The 21781-nt window shown below is 37.5% G+C and overlaps 2 protein-coding genes and 1 long non-coding RNA gene across 5 annotated transcripts; 2 read left to right on the top strand and 1 right to left on the bottom strand.

Annotated features, from left to right (window-relative positions):
• Positions 1-285: 285 nt before the first annotated feature.
• On the bottom strand, positions 286-3587 carry LOC116213636. Its single transcript, XR_004158120.1, has 2 exons — positions 3006-3587; positions 286-2519 (listed from the first exon to the last, which is right to left on the bottom strand). It is a non-coding gene; the product is annotated as an uncharacterized LOC116213636 (long non-coding RNA).
• Positions 3588-3603: 16 nt separating this feature from the next.
• LOC116213634 (phosphoethanolamine N-methyltransferase 1-like) lies at positions 3604-7413 on the top strand. Of its 2 annotated transcripts, none has more exons than XM_031548655.1 (12): positions 3604-3652; positions 3917-4032; positions 4510-4647; positions 4760-4897; positions 5064-5207; positions 5350-5460; positions 5552-5693; positions 5942-6222; positions 6518-6679; positions 6777-6830; positions 6920-6994; positions 7090-7413. In XM_031548655.1, the coding sequence occupies exons 1-12, from the start codon at positions 3619-3621 to the stop codon at positions 7186-7188; spliced, it is 1494 nt and encodes a 497-aa protein (XP_031404515.1). In that variant the 5' UTR covers positions 3604-3618; the 3' UTR covers positions 7189-7413. The 2 variants fall into 2 exon arrangements, with proteins under 2 accessions (XP_031404515.1, XP_031404516.1); XM_031548656.1 differs by lacking the exon at positions 3604-3652 and adding an exon at positions 3677-3835.
• A 9296-nt stretch (positions 7414-16709) lies between these two features.
• Positions 16710-21433, top strand: LOC116213633 (phosphoethanolamine N-methyltransferase 1-like). Of its 2 annotated transcripts, none has more exons than XR_004158119.1 (13): positions 16710-16844; positions 17555-17835; positions 17931-18046; positions 18539-18676; positions 18790-18927; positions 19094-19237; positions 19380-19490; positions 19582-19723; positions 19972-20320; positions 20547-20708; positions 20806-20859; positions 20949-21023; positions 21119-21433. XR_004158119.1 is itself a non-coding variant. In XM_031548654.1 (13 exons), the coding sequence occupies exons 2-13, from the start codon at positions 17823-17825 to the stop codon at positions 21215-21217; spliced, it is 1473 nt and encodes a 490-aa protein (XP_031404514.1). In that variant the 5' UTR covers positions 16710-16844; positions 17555-17822; the 3' UTR covers positions 21218-21433. The 2 variants fall into 2 exon arrangements, 1 of the variants encoding a protein (XP_031404514.1); XM_031548654.1 differs by having other exon boundaries at positions 19972-20252.
• Positions 21434-21781: the final 348 nt, after the last annotated feature.

The following is a 21781-nucleotide window of genomic DNA, read 5'->3' as shown; positions in this document are numbered from 1 at the left end:
ATTGATAATCTAGCTTCTAACTCATCTAAAAAATATATGCAGTGTGTGAGTTGAGTCTCGGTGAATACTATATTCCAAAACAAAATGATTTATTATTAAGTAAATATTTACCTGCAAACAATCAAATATTCAAATAAATAATACAATCACATCCAATCCAACTATCAACTCACCCGCATACATATACGGTGTATATATATACATATTATTCTAATAATTATATCCAATATAACAACTAAATTTAAGTCATATAACAAATACACACAACTTTTACAACCATTTCTCTAATATCCAATATCGCATAAACATCAAATATCTATTCATTTGGTGTTTCATAACAAATCACTACACAATCACTTGCCAGATCAAGTTTTAGCAACAACACGACTTTTACAGAACAACCTCAGACAATTTCAACAATCATCACATCTCCAACAATCAAACCAGATAAACAATATACAACACAACCAATCAATATAGCTATAGGGTAACATTTCCTTGCGACAAATTAGGACGGTATCGTGACCCCGCACATCTCACTCATATCATTCTCAACTCCCAATATTCATATCTCATAAGCGGGGGCCGCCTATTAATCTTTGGCGGTAAGAGTTGACCTCAATTTATATTCCGCCGGGTCCAGCGGCCATTCGAGCTCCATTTTCTGTCCTGCCAGGTCCAGCGACCGTTCGGGCCCCTTTTTCTATCCCGTCGGGTCCAGCAATTCCATGGTTATAATCAAACAATATTAATACACTCAAGCACAATTCCAATTACATTACAATGGTATCACATTATTATCACATATCTTATAAACAATCCCACTGCATATTTCAAGTCAAAATGAAACCAAAAAGGGCAATACCTTTCAAATCATTTCACACAACATGGCAAGACCGATTCTTTAATCTAACTATCGCAATATTCTTCTTAAATAATTTATATAACTATAATATATCATTTTACAAGAGAATAAAGTACTCATAAAACTCCAAGATATAGTCCATCAAATCGAGCCTTTCGAATGTCGGGATTTAGTCTCCTCAGTCCCTAGTCAAGTATAAGTATAACAAGGACTAAATTATGCATACATGATACATTACAATATCAAACCACTTAGCACACCCGTTTATTGATTAACTATTTCTCTTTAGAATTAAATTACAAGCATGGCCCCTTTGGCCTCAATAAGAACAGATCATATATTATAACTAGACAATATAATCACTATATTTACTGGTGCTAGTTTATCTCTATTCCACTTTAAAAATACTTCTAAAATCAAGTTCACCTCTATCATGTCTATACTTCTCATTAGCTCCATCCAGTATTTTATTCACACACAAATCTCTAGGACTTACCCTTATAACATCACTTAACTTACACAATCAACTGATGTTTTGTTTCCTCAATTTATCACTAATATCACTTAACTTAGCAAGCAAAACAAGCACTTGACACTTGTCATTATCAGATACTTTCATAAAGCTCTAACAACCATATATCCCAACTAACCGAAGAAGCAAATTCCATCATATTATCAACATAACAGACCAATCTCTAAATCATTTTAGATAAATTCAATCTATGTTTCATACACTATCAAATCAACATTATACTATTTACTCCTTTGTTTACTCTATATTATCTTATCTTCTTTTTGCTCTAATTTTATAATTCTACCATCTCTTACCGTCAAATTACCTACAAGAAAACACAATCTCCTCAGTCCCTAGTCAAGTATAAGTATAACAAGGACTAAATTATGCATACATGATACATTACAATATCAAACCACTTAGCACACCCGTTTATTGATTAACTATTTCTCTTTAGAATTAAATTACAAGCATGGCCCCTTTGGCCTCAATAAGAACAGATCATATATTATAACTAGACAATATAATCACTATATTTACTGGTGCTAGTTTATCTCTATTCCACTTTAAAAATACTTCTAAAATCAAGTTCACCTCTATCATGTCTATACTTCCCATTAGCTCCATCCAGTATTTTATTCACACACAAATCTCTAGGACTTACCCTTATAACATCACTTAACTTACACAATCAACTGATGTTTTGTTTCATCAATTTATCACTAATATCACTTAACTTAGCAAGCAAAACAAGCACTTGACACTTGTCATTATCAGATACTTTCATAAAGCTCTAACAACCATATATCCCAACTAACCGAAGAAGCAAATTCCATCATATTATCAACATAACAGACCAATCTCTAAATCATTTTAGATAAATTCAATCTATGTTTCATACACTATCAAATCAACATTATACTATTTACTCCTTTGTTTACTCTATATTATCTTATCTTCTTTTTGCTCTAATTTTATAATTCTACCATCTCTTACCGTCAAATTACCTACAAGAAAACACAATCAAGAAAGCAAATCCATAGAAACAAAATTAGCTACATACCTTAGTATACCCATAATCTAATTGATTACAAATTATTCCCTTTGAATTGGGTTCCTCCTCACTCTGTTCTCCATTTGCTTAAAATCAAAATATGAACCCAATCAATCAAGTCCATACACTCAACAACAACTAAACAAGCTAAACATTTCAATTCTTATTTAACTCTATAACCCGTTAAATTTACTAATCTATTTGCTCCATCTCAATGAGACAAAAATACTTCCATGAAAAAGTCCATTGCTAATCTCTACTATACTTCCATAAGAATATATATGATAAGAATGAAACTTCCCCTACCTTCCACTAATTTATTTACAGTACTTTATCTCAAACAAATCTAAGGAAAATGCTTCATGCGATAACCAACCAAATCAATAAGTAGCACACAAATTTCAGCACCATCAATGTGGCCTAGCTTAGTTCACTAAACGTTCAAATGTACTAGTCTAAGTTATTCCATCAATTTCTCTAATTTAGTCATCCAACTAACTTGTTATTTCTAAATCCAGAGCAAAGACATAATCACATAAATGGAGCTCAATCAAGAAGAATCAATAACATACCTAACAATTGCAATCTAAACTCATCCCCTCGAATGGATTCCTACTTCGAGCCCGTTATTCTCTCCACTTGCCCCATTTTATTCACCCCTCTTGATCAAGTCTCATTCTCTCCTGCCTCTCTCATCCGCGAGCTTCTCGACATCAAAACGAAGCCAAACCAGCAAGAACAACCAAGAGGAACATCAAATTGGCAATAGCAAGAAGTTAGGGAATCAATTAGAAGCTCATGAGATAGAAAAAGGGAAGCATGGATGAGCTCAACGAAGCTCGAGAAGGTCGTCAATGGCGGGCTCTCGTTTTCCTATTTTTCTTTCCCCCTAGCTCTCTCTATCGCTCTCTATCTCCCCCTCTCTGTTCTTCCTTTTTTTTCTTCAGCAAAAACAGAACAAAAAGAAAACGGAAGAAGGAAATGGCGGTGGAAGATGAGGAGAAGAAGGTGCCACGTGGAGACCATGCCTCTATCCTTCGCTTTTTTTTTTTCAGCAACATGCATGTAATATAGGTATATATATATATAAATATATATATATATGTACGTGTATGTATGCTATTTGAATTAAAAAAATATAAGGTCTCATAACAGCATAGAGGACCAGCATACAACCGCAAATCCATGAGCTTATTTCGATCCCGCCTCGTCGTTGAAGGTTGTTAATCTCCATTCCCTTCCTCTCCCCTCTCCCCTCTCCCCCTTTGCCCCTCCATTCCCCTTCCTCTTCCCTCTCCCCCTTTGCCCCTCCATTCCCCTTCCTCTTCCTACCCTATTTTCCAGGCACCAAGTTTCTTCCCTTGTCGAATCAGCTCATTTCTCCTATCAATGGCGGCTCAAGGTTTAACTTTGCATCCCCACATCCCTACTTTCAGCTCTTGTTCCCTGCATCATCATGTCTCGTCGTCGTTGTTGTTTTCAGGAGATGAGCGTTTGGTCCAGAAGAGCTATTGGATCGAGCATTGTGCGGACCTCACCGTCGAGGCCATGATGCTCGACTCCAAGGCCGCGGATCTCGACAAAGAGGAGCGACCCGAGGTTCGTACTCCTCCTGCTTACAATCTTTAAGGATGGAAGCAATGTTGTTGATATCTTGACGCTCGATTGGTTCTTGCTTAGTTATCGTGCATGATCTGTTTTCAGTGTTGTGGAGAACTGCTATACACCATGCTTGCACTATCACATTTAGCTTTCTGTTGAAGGTAGCCAACGAATGTGACCTGTTCATGTTACCGTGTCATTCTTATTCACTGCTGTCACAGTATTCGCAACCGCGTATCACTTTACGTCTAGTTGTTATATACTGCTTTTGAGTTCCCACCATTACTCTGGGTGCAGCTTCATGTTCTCGCTTATGTCTGAGAGATAACATGGAATTCAAAATGAAAATTTTTAGTGGCTCTTAGCGAGCTTCTTGAATTTATCTGGGCTTTCATTTTATGCTTCGGTGCGCATCACTATCGCTGCAGTAGTTGCAGCTTATCATATGACTGAATCAGAGTGGTTTACATGCAGGTGCTTTCTATGCTCCCGGATCATGAGGGAAAATCAGTTTTAGAACTTGGAGCAGGCATAGGTCGCTTTACTGGCGAATTAGCTAAGAAAGCCGGTCAGCTTGTGGCTCTTGATTTTATTGACAGTGCGATCAGGAAGGTAAGAATCTCTCTTTCATTTGGTTTATTTATTTGCAATTGCCGGAAGATAGTTCCTTACCCTCTGTGTCGCCCAAAAGAGTCTCGCTTCAAAATAATTCGTTAACGTGCAGAATGAAGCCATAAACGGGCATCATAAGAATGCAAAGTTTCTATGTGCCGATGTGACATCGCCAGACCTGCCTATTGCAGAGGAGTCGATGGACTTGATATTTTCTAATTGGTTGCTTATGTATCTTTCAGATGAAGAGGTAATTATTTTTCATTTCATGACTTCAGTGGCTTTCCTTCCAGGAACTGATGATATCGGACGATTCTTCCTTCTGTGCCTGCTAATTCAGAAATGCAGTAGTATTTCAGCTTTTCTTTTTCGTGTTTCTCTCCTTTATCCTGATGCAAACTGCTTGATTATAAAAGGTTGAGAGTCTGGCGCATAGGATGGTCAGATGGTTGAAGGTTGGCGGATATATTTTCTTCAGAGAATCCTGCTTCCATCAATCTGGGGACTCCAAGAGGAAGTATAATCCAACGCATTACCGGGAGCCCAGATTCTACACAAAGGTTTGCTTCTGAAATAGTCTGTCAATGAACGTCCTTTAAAAATAGCACGATTGTTTAAACCTGCAGGCACTCATTAGGATGTCTCTCAAAGATCTATGCTATTCGTTTTAGTTGCCTTCTCATGCTTAAGTTTTCTATCCAGGTTTTTAAAGAATGTCAATTGACTGATGCATCGGGAAATTCCTACGAGCTCTCCCTTATTGGCTGCAGATGTATTGGAGCTTATGTCCGGAGCAAGAAGAATCAGAATCAGGCAATAATCTCTGCTAACTTTATCCCATATGACTCTTTATGATTCTTGTTTTTAAGGACAGTAAAATGAGTATGATGTTGGAGCGCTGCAGATTTGCTGGATATGGCATAAGATCAAGTCGGAAGATGATAAAGGGTTCCAGCGGTTCTTGGACAATGTTCAGTATAAATCTAACGGCATACTGCGTTATGAGCGTGTCTTTGGCCCAGGCTTTGTGAGCACGGGAGGGATTGGTACGCCTCATTCGAACAAACTTTTGCACCACATGCGCTGCCGTAACATATCTTTGCTGGCTTTACCACTAAGATTAGTGTGAAGCTGATTTCCGCTCTGAAATTTAATTTAATCTATAGAAGGACAGCCAAATATAACTTGCTACCATTAACATGATTTTTGGATTGTCATTAAATGTAGCTTTATGATTGATTTCCCTGATTTCGATGATTAGATGGCTAAGCTAACTTTGATTCTGTGGGTGCAGAGACTACCAAAGAGTTTGTGGAGAAGCTGGAGCTAAAGCCTGGCCAGAAAGTTTTAGATGTCGGCTGTGGCATCGGAGGAGGAGACTTCTACATGTCTGAGAAGTACGAGGTTGAGGTTCTTGGCATCGATCTCTCAGTGAATATGATTTCTTTTGCTCTCGAGCGTGCTGTTGGGCTCAAATGCACTGTTGAATTTGAAGTCGCTGATTGCACCACCAAAGAATATCCCGAGAACTCATTTGACGTGATCTACAGCCGGGACACTATCTTGCACATTCAAGTGAGACACTCTTTTTTCTGCACGGTTTTCATTTTTGGTGAATTTTTATACACAAAAGTTCCAGTCAGGTAACTGCTTAAATTATCTGAAATATTTACCTGTGTAAAAACGTCCTTGAAGAAGCCTTGGCTTGGCCCGTTTATCTGGTTTTGAATTTTTTATTTTATTTTCTTGTCTATCTAACTGTTTTGAGATTAAATGACTATTTATTAACCCATTAATCCTGCCGGATATCTATATGTTTGGACTTCTATCTGCAATTTCTCACTGCTTGCTTTTCCTTTCATTTTTCTAGGACAAACCTGCATTGTTCAGGTCGTTTTTCAAGTGGTTGAAGCCTGGAGGTAAAGTTCTTATCAGTGATTACTGCAGAAGTCCTGGAACCCCTTCACCTGATTTTGCAGCTTATATCAAGCAACGGGGATATGATCTCCACGATGTGGAGGCTTATGGTCAGGTATGCTTATCATTTCCTTAGTCCTATACTATATCACATACCTATCACAGACCCACAGAAGGCTTACTTCCTCTTTCTTGTATCATCGGGATCTCAGATGCTCAGGGATGCTGGGTTCAATGAAGTCATTGCAGAGGATCAAACTGATCAGGTCCGTCAGAATCTTATTATTTCTTCCGCATAGCATGATAATCAATCTGGTTCCTGTCCTGGACCGATTCATCTGTGTCGTGCTTCCAGTTTATGAAAGTTTTGACAAGGGAACTGGATGCTGTTGAGAAAGAAAAGGAAGCATTCATCAGTGACTTCTCTCAGGTGCGTCTCTTTCTTGCCTTTTTTGATCTGCCCCTTCTTCCCAAGGCCATTTCATATTAGTCCTGATGCTTTCCCGATGTGGTGAATGCTTGCAGCAAGACTATGACGACATCGTCAACGGGTGGAAAGCAAAGCTGGTCAGGAGCTCATCGGGCGAGCAGAGGTGGGGCCTCTTTATTGCCAAGAAGAACTGAGGACCGGACAGCCGGGGGTCCTAATGGATATGCCATTTAATGGGTTGTGGGGTGTTAATCACCACCAGATCTCGTTTGAAGCTGGTGGATATGATGTTTGCTCTGTTAGTTGGTCTCATTTCTGATTTCCAATAAAGAAACTCCCTTCGGTATGGGACTCAGATCCGACTTTTGTTTATGAAAAGAGTTCGATTATGGAAGCTTTTTTCTTCTGTTCTCTGGTTATCGTTTGTGATGTCCCCCACTAGTTCTTGTTTGGTCGGCCAATGCCGGGGCACTCCTTCGTGCATCTGTCACATCGCACCTTCCGGCCATATGGCAAGTTTGTTGACGCTATTGCGAAATTCGGTTCACCATTCCTATATTTATATTCTTCTATAAGAGCAATTGATTTGTCGATTAAATCTAATTAAATTTTTACTCTGGGTATTAACACTATTAAAAAATGTTTATTGGATTATGCGTGTTAAACCTCGACTTTAATGACTAGCTTCATGCACGTTCACATTATGATGTAGACAATACTCTTTGTTGGGATGTGCTTGGTTCCATTATCGGTCAAAATTCTCATCTCAGTTCATCATTAACAACGACTGCAAATTATATTATTCGACAGACATCCTACGATATTATTAAAAAAGAATATAAAAAAGAAATGCGGCCTTCAAATAATTGTGTAAGTTTGTTGGGCTTCTTATCCTTTTTCTTCCTTATTTTTAAGGTAAAAAAATTGTGTTTTGTCTCCACTCTTATCAAATTGTGATTTTCTTTTTAATTGTTAATGCTTAGTGCACGTGAAAAGTCGATTTATTAAAACTAGCCTCAAATAAATCTGGTGGTGGAACGAGCCCAAAGGGTCGTCCCATCCAACTAGATAATCAATTATTAAAGAAAATTAAAATATTATAGTATGGTGACACACGAAATTTTATGTTCGATTTTAGTTAATGAGACTTTCTCTTCGCATTTATTTTCATTTCTCTATATTTTTTGATGAAGTTTTTTTCTTTTTGGCCCAACGTTTCACAAAAAGAAACAAAGAAAAGTTTTTCTATATTTTCTACTGGGTTTATACTTTATAAATCTTCGTTACTATTGAAAAGGAGAAAACTAAAATAAAATACTATTTTTGAAGAAGCATATACTTTTCAAATCCAGTATCACATTTGGAGAAGATATTATAATAAAATCCAATATGCTTTTCGAATCTTGCATGGTGCTTCACATCGTCATAGAAATTAAAATGAAAAATGATTATCATCATCATTATCATCATCATCATCATACTAACAAATTAAATCTCTTTTCCATAGAGGACATGTGTCACTCTGATGATTTTTTCTTTTTATTTTTATTATTATTTTCCATAAATATAAAAGCCTAAAACCATAAAAATTTCAAAAATAAATTAAAACCTTTCCTTTTCAAAAATTTAAAATTTAAAATTTAAAATTTTATTTAATTAAGTATACAAAAATTTTTTTTCCGTGCGTACCACTTAATACTTAAAAGTCTACTAGATCCAACTAATTTAGGTTAGATTGAGCTCAATCCACTAAGAGATAAACCTTTTTCCGATTTTAAATTTTCTCCAATCACAAGATTCGCACTCGATGCTTTACATAGAGAAACCAACGCCAACTCACGTAAAACCAACCAGCATTGATAAAAACCTATTTCAATTTGTCATCAATTTAAATAGTCTCTTTTAATTTTTGATTCTTTTCTTTTTTATGTGTATCACTCTTATTTGAGGATAACAACTGCCAACTCACCTAAAACCAACCAACATTGATAAAGATTTATTTTAACTTGTCACCAATTTAAATAGTCCATTTTAATTTGTGATTCTTTTCTTTTCTATGTGTACCACTTGATATTTGAAAGTCCTCTAGGTCCGATTAATCTAGGTTCGAGCGAAGTCAACCTGTTAAAAGATTTCATATAAATATGATAAATTCACTATTATGATCTGATCGTTATGGTGAGATCGGTTATTTCGAAAAAAATAGCTTATTTCTCAAACTATTATATAAATTTACCTATTGTTTACATATTTTTCTCATTTTTTTACGGCTACTGTATGTATACAAATAATGTCACTATGAAAGTATTGCCCATATCTTATATAGACTATTCTCATTTCCCCCTAATACTATAGGATTTGACACCGTATGTTTTACTAACTCCTCTCTATCTATATCTTTTTCTAAGAAATATACATATATCCTATACTTTATATTTCCTAATAAATATCATTATATTTTCCTTTTTATCCGTGTTATTTATTTTTACTCATTCCTCTTATATATTTCACCTTTTTATGATTTATACTTATATGCTTACTTTTTGCTGTTATAAGTAATACTTTTTCTTTTTTTATCCATATAAGAAGACCATGCAAAATGATTCCATTGTTTATTTATTTTTCATAAGGTTATAGAATGTGAACATCTTCATTGTTTTAAAATACATCATGTTTTTCTTTACTTAATCTTTTTTGCAAACTTAATTTCAAATCATTTGATGCAATTTTTAGATCCAGTGGTGAAGCACGGGCAAAATTTTGTAGTCGATATTATTATTAGTGTGCCTAACAAAATTCCTAATACTCATATATTAAATAATTCTTGAATGTTATGTAAATTACAAGTCATACCATTACACGTATGCTTTTTGAATTATGAGAATTTTAAGGTCAATTATTAGGAGGATATAATAAGACTCATATTGATAATATAATGTGTTTATAATATGGCAATATGGGGTGAGAGAGTATTAGGGGCTGATTACTTTCAAAGAATTGGGAAATGTAAAAATATGTTTACTTATATAGATTTAAAAAGAAAATTCTCCTAGGAATTTTTTTTTCTCCACTATTTAAGTTTGAGCACAAATTATAAAATCACTCTTTTTGGTGGAATAACAAGAGTTTTTTTTTCAGTGTGCACAATGCTATCTGGAAGCCCATTAAGCTCTGACTAGTCTAGTCGATGCCGATCGATCCATTAAAGGATAAAGTTCTCCAAACGTGAATTTTCTCCAATTATAAGACTCGAACCCGAGACATTTTTGAAGGGGGACCATGTATCGAACTACTTGACCAAACCCATGTTAGTAAAGTTTTTTTTTTAGCCATCCATTTTTTCATTGGCTAACCGTTCCATTTCTATCTGCTAATAATTTATGAATTTCTATTTTTATTTTCTTTTCTATTTATATATTGAATTCAAAACTTTCTTGAATGACGATTATTTCATCTATTCTACTCTTAGATTATCGAGTGTTTTTTCCCCCTTCTTTCCCGAGTCTCCTTTTTCCAATTTATTTTTTAATTTAACTTTAATCTTTATTAATTCATCATAATCAGACTCATTTGAAGATTTTATTGATTTTTGTCATTGCAAACGTGAATTTGTGCATTAATAACTATAACAGCAACTCATTATACATGTATAATAATACTTTATTTCAAATAATAAACTCGAGTTATATTGTTATTTACATTGTTTAGGTGAAAAATTTATTATGTGTAAGTTCTTGTTAAGAAAATTTCTCAGTTTTTCTAAAAGAAATACTTTTCTAACTTAATATTAATAAACATATTTTTATACTTTTCTGTGAAAGAATTAACTTAAAAAATGAGTAGAAAAATCGAGATGAAAAATGAATTAATTTTTTAAAAAATAAACAGCCCTTAACTTTTTCACTATTTGGTGCTTTAAAAGAACTGGAATTAGATATTTTCAAGGATTTCGTAGGCTCGCCCAGCTTCTAACTCTCATCTCAAATTTGTGTCGAGTATCGGATTATCCTTGATTGACTGACTAATTATGTGCAGGACCGGTATACTCTTGGTCATAGGAAATCGAAACTGCACACGCAATTTGTGATCGAAAGGACCTGATGGATCGACATAACTAACGAACATGTCCTGATATGCAACATGCCTTGCCGAGGATGTATATACTTTCAATTATTAATGATTCAATGTGCACCCAACTAATTGAAAAGGCATTAATTAAGGTTAATTATTCTTAACAGGGGTAGGCCCCACATATTATTCAGCATGCGCACTATGGGCAATTGATGTGCAAGAAAACAAGGGAAATGATCTCTCAGTCACTTCTGATCGGACGACCAATTTGCCTTTTCATATTAATAGGGCTAATGATGCCACTTTTTGAAATTTTTAGGTGCGTTGGTCTCACTGCATGGATTTGGACTCTTCATGGTGTCTTTACTACTTCCATTCACATCTAGACCATATGAAAGGGGAGGGATCAGGCGCTAGGGCCCGATGAAACCGACCCCGTTAATACAGTCGGCTCGATATTGTAGGGTAGATGCTGGAGAAAAGTTCGATCGGCATGCCGGGCATAACTAGTCCATCTGATTTAGATAGTTAAAATAAGAATTGTCCTTTTGATCACCTGGTTTTACCCAAAATACCATTGTTTGTAGGATTTTAATTATAACGACATTGAATTTGAAAATACAACCCTTAAAATAAAAAAAATGTTATAACACGAGCAGAGACATGGCACATTCGTGAAATCTTAGAGGAAACATTAGCTAATGTTCTATACATATAATGTCATCTGACCTATTTGTTAACGTCTAAGTAATAATCATGATTAGATCTGTGATGGGGGGCCAATCTTTTTTGTTCAAGCCCATGAAGAAGTAGCTAGTCAAAATGTATTTATTATTCAAGCTTAGTTTGATTCGACATGATTGTAGGACCAATATATTGTTCAAGCCCACGAAGCTGTTGGTTGAAATAAATTATTTTTTTTTCAATAGTTTTGGGCTAGGAAGCCCTAATGGGCCAAATCTGATGGACATGGGCCCATTGTGCATACATACTTTTTTTTTAAGGCGTGCACCCTTGTATTCAGAAGTCCAATGAGTCCCCCACTAATCCCGTTGAGCTGATCCACTAAGGTGGCGTTTGATGGACTGTTGGTAATCAAATTACCGGGAATTTACATTACCTCGAGATAAATTACCAGCATTTAAATTGCCGGTAATCTATATTGTTATGTTTGGTGTCCAATTAATATTACCGGTCATCTTATTTTATAATATTTGTTTTTATAATAAATTTCTAAAAACTAAAGACAAACTTCCCAAAATACCCAACAACCGGCCTTTTCTATCTCCTTCCTCCTATCTATAACAACACCACAGCCGCATCCAACAAACCAAAAAGCCATAGCCGCCTCCTGCATCTCTCCTCCACGCCACCATGTCGGAACCAGTTCCACTCCGATGCTCTTCCCCACGACTCTACCACATCAGCATCTTCGATCTTTTCTTTTGTTTGAAGAGGAGAGGCTCCCTTGCTATTATTGACGAATTCGAGACTCTTGTTGCAACTAAATTGAAGCACATAGCTCTGATTAGGGGGAGAGGCTTCAATTTGAAGTCCCAAAACTCGAGTTCCATCATAAGAAAAAAAAAACAGAAATTGAAACTCGAAATTAGGGTTTATAGAGTGGAGAAAGAAGAAGATGGGGAATAGGACGACTGTAGTGGTGGTGTCTGGCACAACAGTGGTGTTGGGATGGTGGCGATTTTGGGATAGCAACTATAGTAGTTGGGGGCCATGGTGAATCGGTGATGGTAATCGTCTTGCTTGATTGAGAATGAGGTAAATAGAGGTTAATTTCAGTAAATAAAATTACTACTTGGTGGTAATCCACTTAAAACCCTCTATGGGGGCTATCCACATTACCATTTTGGTGGTGAAGTGGATTGCTACATTACCAGTAATGTGTGTTAGCCAAAAAAGTAATATGTGGGTCCAAGCAATTTAAAAGACACATTCTTGGTAATCTACTTATACGAAACACATCCTAAGAGTAAAGCTTTTTAAGAGTGGATTTTATTTATTTACATGACTCGAACTCAAGACCTTATTTATGGAAAACAAGTGCCAAATTGCTTGAACACATTCACGATGGTATTGTGCATATTATACTTTGGTATAAGAATGATGATGAAATGCAAATCCTCAGCAAGAGGTCAAGAGAGAATATGAGTAAGTGTAGATTTTTTTCCCATCAAATTAGGCAATTGCATTATGGGCCTTTCCTAGTTTTTTTTTTAAAAAAAACTCAGTTCGCCATCCTACTTTTCCGGTTAAATTTGAAATATGAGATCAATTTGTTTGATATCGTCGAAACAAACTTATAATTCTAACCGAATGAAACAGTGCTGGAAGCACAAATGCTGAAGAAGTTCAGTCCTTGCAGTATTGACACAACACTGGACAGTATATCTCACGTGGTGCAATTTCCACGGAAGCCGACTCAAGCTAATGAAGTACCAAAGTAGAGTGTTATTGAGACAATGACATGCTAGGAGTAGTAGAGTAGTAGTAGTGAGTTGGAATCACCAACCAGCTATCTTCAATTCAATTCTTATCGGCTCACGCTTGGACTAACTCAAGTTAATTCATGATTTTTGTAAGTCCCTCTGTAACACACGTACGGGTGCCGCCGAGAAACTCTCACATTAAGGAAGATACGAATGCCATAACCTCTTACAATACTCATGAGCCGTATGCACGTTGGATCCACTTGAACTAATATTTTTTTTTAATGTAAACTTTTATGATTGTTAAGAAAAATAAATAAATAAAGACTACATGCAGTCTGCAGCAACATACAAAGGTTCTTTCTCGCTCCTAAAATATGTGAGCCGTATCAACAAACCCCACGTGGGATTCATCGGGTCACTGTCCGCTTTCGGACAAACGACACCGTCCTTTCCACCTTTTGATTCCCTGTACGTCTCATCTCATCGTTTCTCGAGAAGGGTAAAAAACACGTGGGGAAGCAAACATCATCAGATCCCCGCGATTGGAGGGCCTGTAAGCACGGAAATGTCAACTATAGCCTTTGCTTGTTCGAACAAGAACAGCCGAGCATGGGACATGAGGGGGCATATTTGTCTTTTTGTCACCGAGTACCCCAATAATTTTTGTACGTAGCAACCATTATTAATCTAATGTACCTGAGTACTTTGCCCCGGCACAGTAACTCCACCGATCTCGAGGTTTTCTTTTGTTCGGCTCTGATTTTCAGGTGTGTGAAAATAAAATAAGATTGATTAGCAAAGTAGAGCTATTGTTGGCGAGTCTCTTACGACCCAGAATAAGATAGGATAGGATAATGAGAAGTTTGAGTTAATCATATGATCGTGATTTCAAAAAATCATGTAAACTTAACTATTTGGCTCAAAAAGCAAAAATGATATCGAGACAATATCTTTTCATACCATATGACATCTTTGGAAACCGTGTAGTTGGTGTTGTATGTGGAGCATCAGTGATCGTCGAGTCTCTTTTATACTTCAACTGGATGGTCTCAGTTACTTCATACACCATCTTAGCCTAGCTATGAAACGATAAGGCCATTGAACAAAAACGAACTTTTAAGTTCAAATCTCTCACCATTTGAAGTTTTTAGCAGCCCAACATATTATTTTTAACAGCGAGTGTTGCTTCTGTCAGTTATGAGTAGTTTTTGTCCTCTTAGATGGATGATGAGATTTTTTGCACTACTATCGATTCCCACTTCCATTAGACTCTTAGAAGCATTGCTATATATCTCCTCATAATTCTCGGAATCTCCCGTGCGAGGAGGAGTGGGATGTTGGGTTCCTATTATGGTTTCTCCCTATTGATGAAGGGGAAGAAGCAAAGGTTTAGATTCATAAGAGAGCGTCGCAAAGTCATGAATTGGTGTTCGATGGATCACCATACCTATTATTTATATCTTAACATGCGTTGGACGCATATCAATGTCGAATTACAAAAATAGGTCATCAATTATTACTATATCAAGGCATACTTATTGAATCGAATTTAAAAGCTCATGCTCGAACGAACTCTTGCAAAGTGACTTCCTATCAGTTGTGGCATCCATCCCTTCTAATTTATAGAACATATACGATCAATAGTAATTTATGTATTATATGAACTTAAATGTTAGTGATATGACCCCACGGCGACAAAAGAATTTAGTGATGTATATGATAATGTTTAGGGGGAAGGAGTATCAAGTGGAGGAACCCAACAATTATTAAATCCTATCAAGTAGCAATATTGAACTTAGCAAGGGGAATATCGAGGATAAAAAAGAAAGTATGATTTAGTGGCACGCATTTTTATTTATAATTAAGATATTTTGCATTCAAATTACATTGATAAAATTTCCTATATTCCTTTATTTACATTTTTTTCGGTACGAGGGTCATATACCACCCTTGTAATTCAAAAAGAAGAAGAAGAAAGAAAGAAAAATCCAAACTTAATGATGGAAACCACCAAACAAATAGGTGTTGGCACTTAGGCCCCATAGGTTTTGTTTTGTTTTTTTTTTAATAAATATAATTTTCCCTCAAATTTGTTTTTTAAAATTTTCCCCCTAAAATTAGGTGGATATATATCAGTGGAGGAGCCCACTGGATCTTGGAGGATCACATGCAATTGCTCTTACTTTAATTGCTTTGCCTTTAAAATTAGAAAAAGAACCCCACCATCACCCAAAGAAAGAAAATATCCGAAGTGGTCTTCTAAGCTACCAATAAGAGTTACCGTATACCGTTTTTCTGATGAGTGATCAATAGTTGGATCATCATCAATATATAATTTTCTCTTAAATTCTAATGGAGTGATCCAACGATGACCAGGGGTATGAGTATGGTATCCCCTTCGTAGATTTTGTCAAATCTAAAACTGAAAGATCATCCATGCTTACAGCTTTGCTTTCCCGACAAAACATTTAAGCGACGACAATGATGAATACCTGCCTATGCTTATTGTATGGCTACACTAGAGAAAGTGATCAGGCCGACTTCAACTCTCGACGGGTGAAGGCATTCGAGATATTTCAAGAGGGTATGAACCGTAGAGTATGATTCATCATAGAGATCATACATATATTGGAGCAAGCATGTACATAATATCGTGATGACAAACCTGGACAAAGATGAATCGTGCCACCCCACCTAAATTTGAAAGTCGGTCCACAATGAAATTAATCACAAGAGGCCAAAAGTGATTCGTTTGTTTTTTTTTGTTTTTGTGGACTTGGGATGAACAAATGGCAGTGTCTTAGAGTACTTCCGGGGTGACCTCTCTCCCCGTAAGAGGCAAAAGCCAGTTCGACCTTTTACTCTGAACTCTTATTTAAAAATGAAAAATCACACGCATAATGAATTGATTTATCCTAATAAAGATCTATTATGATTTTTTTTTGAGTTACGTGACATAAGAAGGTGCTATGTTTGGACTAGAATTGAATTTTATAATTTTACTTTAATTTAATTTTATTTATAATAAAATAAAATAATTCATGCAAAATCAAATGGTGTGTCCCATTTATATAATTTTTTAAAAATTAAAATCATATAATACATACGTCAAAAAATAAGTCTCATACATAACTATTTATATCACTCCCTTTCAAAGTCAAAATCTAATTATAAATAAAAACCAAACGCATTTATGAATGCATAACACCGAATATTTTATGTGTCTTCAACCCCTCCCCTCCCCTCCCCTCTATAAAACGGCTATCGCCCCGCCTACCATGGTTGTCAGATCCGCTCCTCCTCCGCTTCCCCTCCGTCAATCCTCTACGGTACGTCTCTCTCTCTCTCTCTCTGTTGCTCGTGGATGAGTTCATTGGCATGTGTTGGGTGAGGTGCCGTATTCGGTGCTTTGGTTTCATCCGTCGACGCTAATCGCATGTTCAGTGTGCGAGTTTGATGGTGATGTGATTCGCCAGCTGGAAGGAAGGCGAATGAGAGGAGAGTAGAGATTGAGAAAGAAAATATTGCGACACCACATGATAAATGACTGTGCTTTCCCTCCACTGCATCCACGAAAGCTGTCTTGTTTGTCTGTCGCCTGTATCACTTTCTGTCCTAATGTCACAAACTCGACGCATTTCACTGACAAATCCAGCTGACACCAGCGTATGTTGGTCCAGATTTTGCTCAATCAGGTTCCCTGTTGTCTCCAATATAGGATTAATCAGATACATTGTTCGACGAAATAAAATCTGGATTCCAATGCGTGTTGCGTCAAAATCCTGTCCATGAGCTTCCTATCTTATGCTGCAGTTTGATATTTGGAGTTTCATTTGCATTTATTCATGTAGATTGGGCATTCGTGGTTGCCGTGCAATTGATTGTTTTCTGATAGTTCACACACACACACACTATATATATATATATATATATATATATATATATTATTTTTTTAATTGCTGGTAAGCCTGGTATAATTTTACTATTTATAATTGCTGGTATATATATTTATGATTCTGCAACTCTCCACCGATACTAGGTAAAATTGCCTTTCCAATAACCTTGCCGCCGGCAACCTCGGGAAGTAAGAAGCAACAACGGCCACAGAGAGGCAGTGACTGGTGATGCAGCAGAGAGGACGAGCATACAACCGCAGATCTAGGAGCTTCTCTCGGTCCCGCCTCGCCGTTGAAGGCTGTTAATCTCCATTCCATTCCCTTCCCCTCCATTGTCCCCCTTCCTCTTCCTCCCCTGTTTCCCCCGCACCCAGTTCCTCCCCTCATCGAATCAGCTCATTTCTCCCGTCAATGGCTACTCAAGGTTTAATTTTGCATCCCCACCTCCCTGCTTTCAGCTCTTATTCCCTGCATCGTCATGTGTGGTTGCTGTCGTTGACGCATTGTTGTTGTTTTCAGGAGATGAGCGTCTGGCTCAGAAGAGCTACTGGATCGAGCATTGTGCAGACCTCACCGTCGAGGCCATGATGCTCGACTCCAAGGCCACGGATCTCGACAAAGAGGAGCGACCCGAGGTTCGTATTCCTCCTGCTTACCATTTTTAAGGATGGAAGCAATGCTGTTGATGTCTTGACGCTCGATTGGTTCGTGCTTAGTTATCGTGCATGATCTGTTTTCAGTGTTGTGGAGAACTGTTATACACCATGCTTGCACTATCACATTTAGCTTTCTGTTGAAGGTAGCCAACGAATGTGACCTGTTCATATTACCGTGCCGTTCTTATTCACTGCTGTCACAGTATTCGCAACCGTGCATCACTTTACGTCTAGTTGTTATCTATTGCTTTTGAGTTCCCACCTTTACTCTGGGTGCGGCTCCCTGTTCTCGCTTATGTCCGAGAGATATGTGTAAACACGGAATTCAAAACGAAATTTTTAGTGGCTCTTAGTGAGCTTCATGAATTTATCCCGGCTGAAAGTACACTTCATTTTATGGTTCGGTGCGCATCACTATCGCTGCAGTATTGCAGCTTATCATATGGCTGAATCAGAGTGGTTTACATGCAGGTGCTTTCTATGCTCCCGGATTATGAGAGAAAATCAGTTTTAGAACTTGGAGCAGGCATAGGTCGCTTTACTGGCGAGTTAGCTAAGAAAGCTGGTCAGCTCGTGGCTCTTGATTTTATTGACAGTGCGATCAGGAAGGTAAGAATATCTCTTTCATTTGGTTTATTTATTTGCAATTGGCTGGAAGATAGTTCCTTACCCTCTGTGTCGTCCATAAGAGTCTCACTTCAAAATAATTCGTTTACTTGCAGAATGAAGCCATAAACGGGCATCATAAGAATGCAAAGTTTCTATGTGCCGATGTGACATCGCCAGACCTGCCTATTACAGAGGAGTCGATGGACTTGATATTTTCCAATTGGTTGCTCATGTATCTTTCGGATGAAGAGGTAATTATTTTTCATTTCATGACTTCATTGGCTTTCCTTCCAGGAACTGATGATATCGGACAATTCTTCCTTCCGTGCCTGCTAATTCAGAAATGCAGTAGTATTTCAGCTTTTCTTTTTCGTGTTTCTCTCCTTTATCCTGATGCAAACTGCTTGATTATAAAAGGTTGAGAGTCTGGCGCATAGGATGGTCAGATGGTTGAAGGTTGGCGGATATATTTTCTTCAGAGAATCCTGCTTCCATCAGTCTGGGGACTCCAAGAGGAAGTATAATCCAACGCATTACCGGGAGCCCAGATTCTACACAAAGGTTTGCTTCTGAAATAGTCTGTCAATGAACGTCCTTTAAAAATAGCACGATTGTTTAAACCTGCAGTCACTCATTAGGATGTCTCTCAAAGATCTATGCTATTCGTTTTAGTTGCCTTCTCATGCTTAAGTTTTCTATCCAGGTTTTTAAAGAATGTCAATTGACTGATGCATCGGGAAATTCCTACGAGCTCTCCCTTATTGGCTGCAGATGTATTGGAGCTTATGTCCGGAACAAGAAGAATCAGAATCAGGCAATAATCTCTGCTAACTTTATCCCATATGACTCTTTATGATTCTTGTTTTTAAGGACAGTAAAATGAGTATGATGTTGGAGCGCTGCAGATTTGCTGGATATGGCATAAGATCAAGTCGGAAGATGATAAAGGGTTCCAGCGGTTCTTGGACAATGTTCAGTATAAATCTAACGGCATACTGCGTTATGAGCGTGTCTTTGGCCCAGGCTTTGTGAGCACGGGAGGGATTGGTACGCCTCATTCGAACAAACTTTTGCACCACATGCGCTGCCGTAACATATCTTTGCTGGCTTTACCACTAAGATTAGTGTGAAGCTGATTTCCGCTCTGAAATTTAATTTAATCTATAGAAGGACAGCCAAATATAACTTGCTACCATTAACATGATTTTTGGATTGTCATTAAATGCAGCTTTATGATTGATTTCCCTGATTTTGATGATTAGATGGCTAAGCTAACTTTGATTCTGTGGGTGCAGAGACTACCAAAGAGTTTGTGGAGAAGCTGGAGCTAAAGCCTGGCCAGAAAGTTTTAGATGTCGGCTGTGGCATCGGAGGAGGAGACTTCTACATGTCTGAGAAGTACGAGGTTGAGGTTCTTGGCATCGATCTCTCAGTGAATATGATTTCTTTTGCTCTCGAGCGTGCTGTTGGGCTCAAATGCACTGTTGAATTTGAAGTCGCTGATTGCACCACCAAAGAATATCCCGAGAACTCATTTGACGTTATCTACAGCCGGGACACTATCTTGCACATTCAAGTGAGACACTCTTTTTTCTGCACGGTTTTCATTTTTGGTGAATATTTGTACGCCGAAGTTCCACTCAGGTAACTGCTTAAATTATCTGAAATATTTACCTTTGTAAAAATGTCTTTGTAGAAGCCTTGGCCCGTTTATCTGGTTTTGAATTATTTATTTTCTTGTCTATCTAATTGTTTTGAATTATTTTTTTGAGATTAAATGACTTTTAACCCATTAATCCTACCGGATATCTATATGTTTGGGCTTTTACCTGCAATTTCTCATTGCTTGCTTTTCCTTTCATTTTTCTAGGACAAACCTGGACTGTTCAGGTCGTTTTTCAAGTGGCTGAAGCCTGGAGGTAAAGTTCTTATCAGTGATTACTGCAGAAGTCCTGGAACCCCTTCACCTGATTTTGCAGCTTATATTAAGCAACGGGGATATGATCTCCACGATGTGGAGGCTTATGGTCAGGTATGCTTATCATTTCGTTAGTCCTATACTATATCACATACCTATCACAGACCCACAGAAGGCTTACTTCCTCTTTCTTGAATCATCGGGATCTCAGATGCTCAGGGATGCTGGGTTCAGTGAGGTCATTGCAGAGAATCGAACTGATCAGGTCCGTAAGAATCTTATTATTTGTTCCTCGTAGTATGATAATCAATCTGGTTCCTGTCCTGAACCAATTCATCTGTGTCGTGCTTCCAGTTTATGAAAGTTTTGACAAGGGAACTGGATGCTGTTGAGAAAGAGAAGGATGCATTCATCAGTGACTTCTCTCAGGTGCGTCTCTTTCTTGTCTTTTTCGAGCTGCCCCTTCTTCCCAAGTCCATTTCATATTTGTCCTGATGCTTTCCCGACGTGGTGAATGCTTGCAGCAAGACTATGACGACATCGTCAACGGGTGGAAGGCAAAGCTGGTCAGGAGCTCATCAGGCGAGCAGAGGTGGGGCCTCTTTATTGCCAAGAAGAACTGAGGACCGGACAGCCGGGGGTCCTAATATATATGCCGTGGATTGGGTTTTATATGGTTGTGTTGTGGGGTGTTAATCACCACCAGCTCTCGTTTGAAGCTGGTGGATATGATGTTTGATATGTTAGTTGGTCTCATTTCTGATTTCCAATAAAGAAACTCCCTTTGGTAGAACTCGCTGCTTGAAATAAGAATGAAACTGTGATCGATATGAGACTCAGATCCGACTTCTGTTTATGAAAAGAGTTCGATTATGGAAGCAGAAAACAGAATACTTCCCCCCTCCATTAAAGAACTCGATGGATGATGCAGGGTAGGGCCATCGGATGCATTCTCGATTCCAGCCAAATCATTCTTTAGTTGTTTGCAGCTTCGCGGGTCACCTCTTCATCCTTCGAAAGGCCATAGCACCCAACTCCTCCAACCAAAAGAGAGGATATCACCGAACACGGTGATAAAGTACCATCAAGATCATTACCTGTATATCTATATCTATACATAGAAAAGGCAGACATACATATATTTTATCCCTCATAATCATGAAATTAAGAAAAGAAAGGGGAGGAAA

Source organism: Punica granatum, chromosome 7, assembly GCF_007655135.1.
Source record: "Punica granatum isolate Tunisia-2019 chromosome 7, ASM765513v2, whole genome shotgun sequence".
Classification (NCBI taxonomy): Eukaryota; Viridiplantae; Streptophyta; class Magnoliopsida; order Myrtales; family Lythraceae; genus Punica; species Punica granatum.
Note: the sequence above shows the minus strand (reverse complement) of the source record. Positions and strands in the feature narration are given on the sequence as shown.

Excerpts from the sequence above, each read along its gene's own strand:
- LOC116213633 (XM_031548654.1), top strand. Across the intron at positions 18,047-18,538 it reads ACAAAGAGGAGCGACCCGAG|GTGCTTTCTATGCTCCCGGA; the intron begins GTTCGTATTCCT and ends GTTTACATGCAG. Across the intron at positions 18,928-19,093 it reads TGTATCTTTCGGATGAAGAG|GTTGAGAGTCTGGCGCATAG; the intron begins GTAATTATTTTT and ends TGATTATAAAAG.
- LOC116213634 (XM_031548655.1), top strand. The coding sequence starts at position 3,619 with ATGAGCTTATTTCGATCCCGCCTCGTCGTTGAAG. Across the intron at positions 3,653-3,916 it reads ATCCCGCCTCGTCGTTGAAG|GAGATGAGCGTTTGGTCCAG; the intron begins GTTGTTAATCTC and ends TGTTGTTTTCAG. Across the intron at positions 4,648-4,759 it reads TTGACAGTGCGATCAGGAAG|AATGAAGCCATAAACGGGCA; the intron begins GTAAGAATCTCT and ends GTTAACGTGCAG.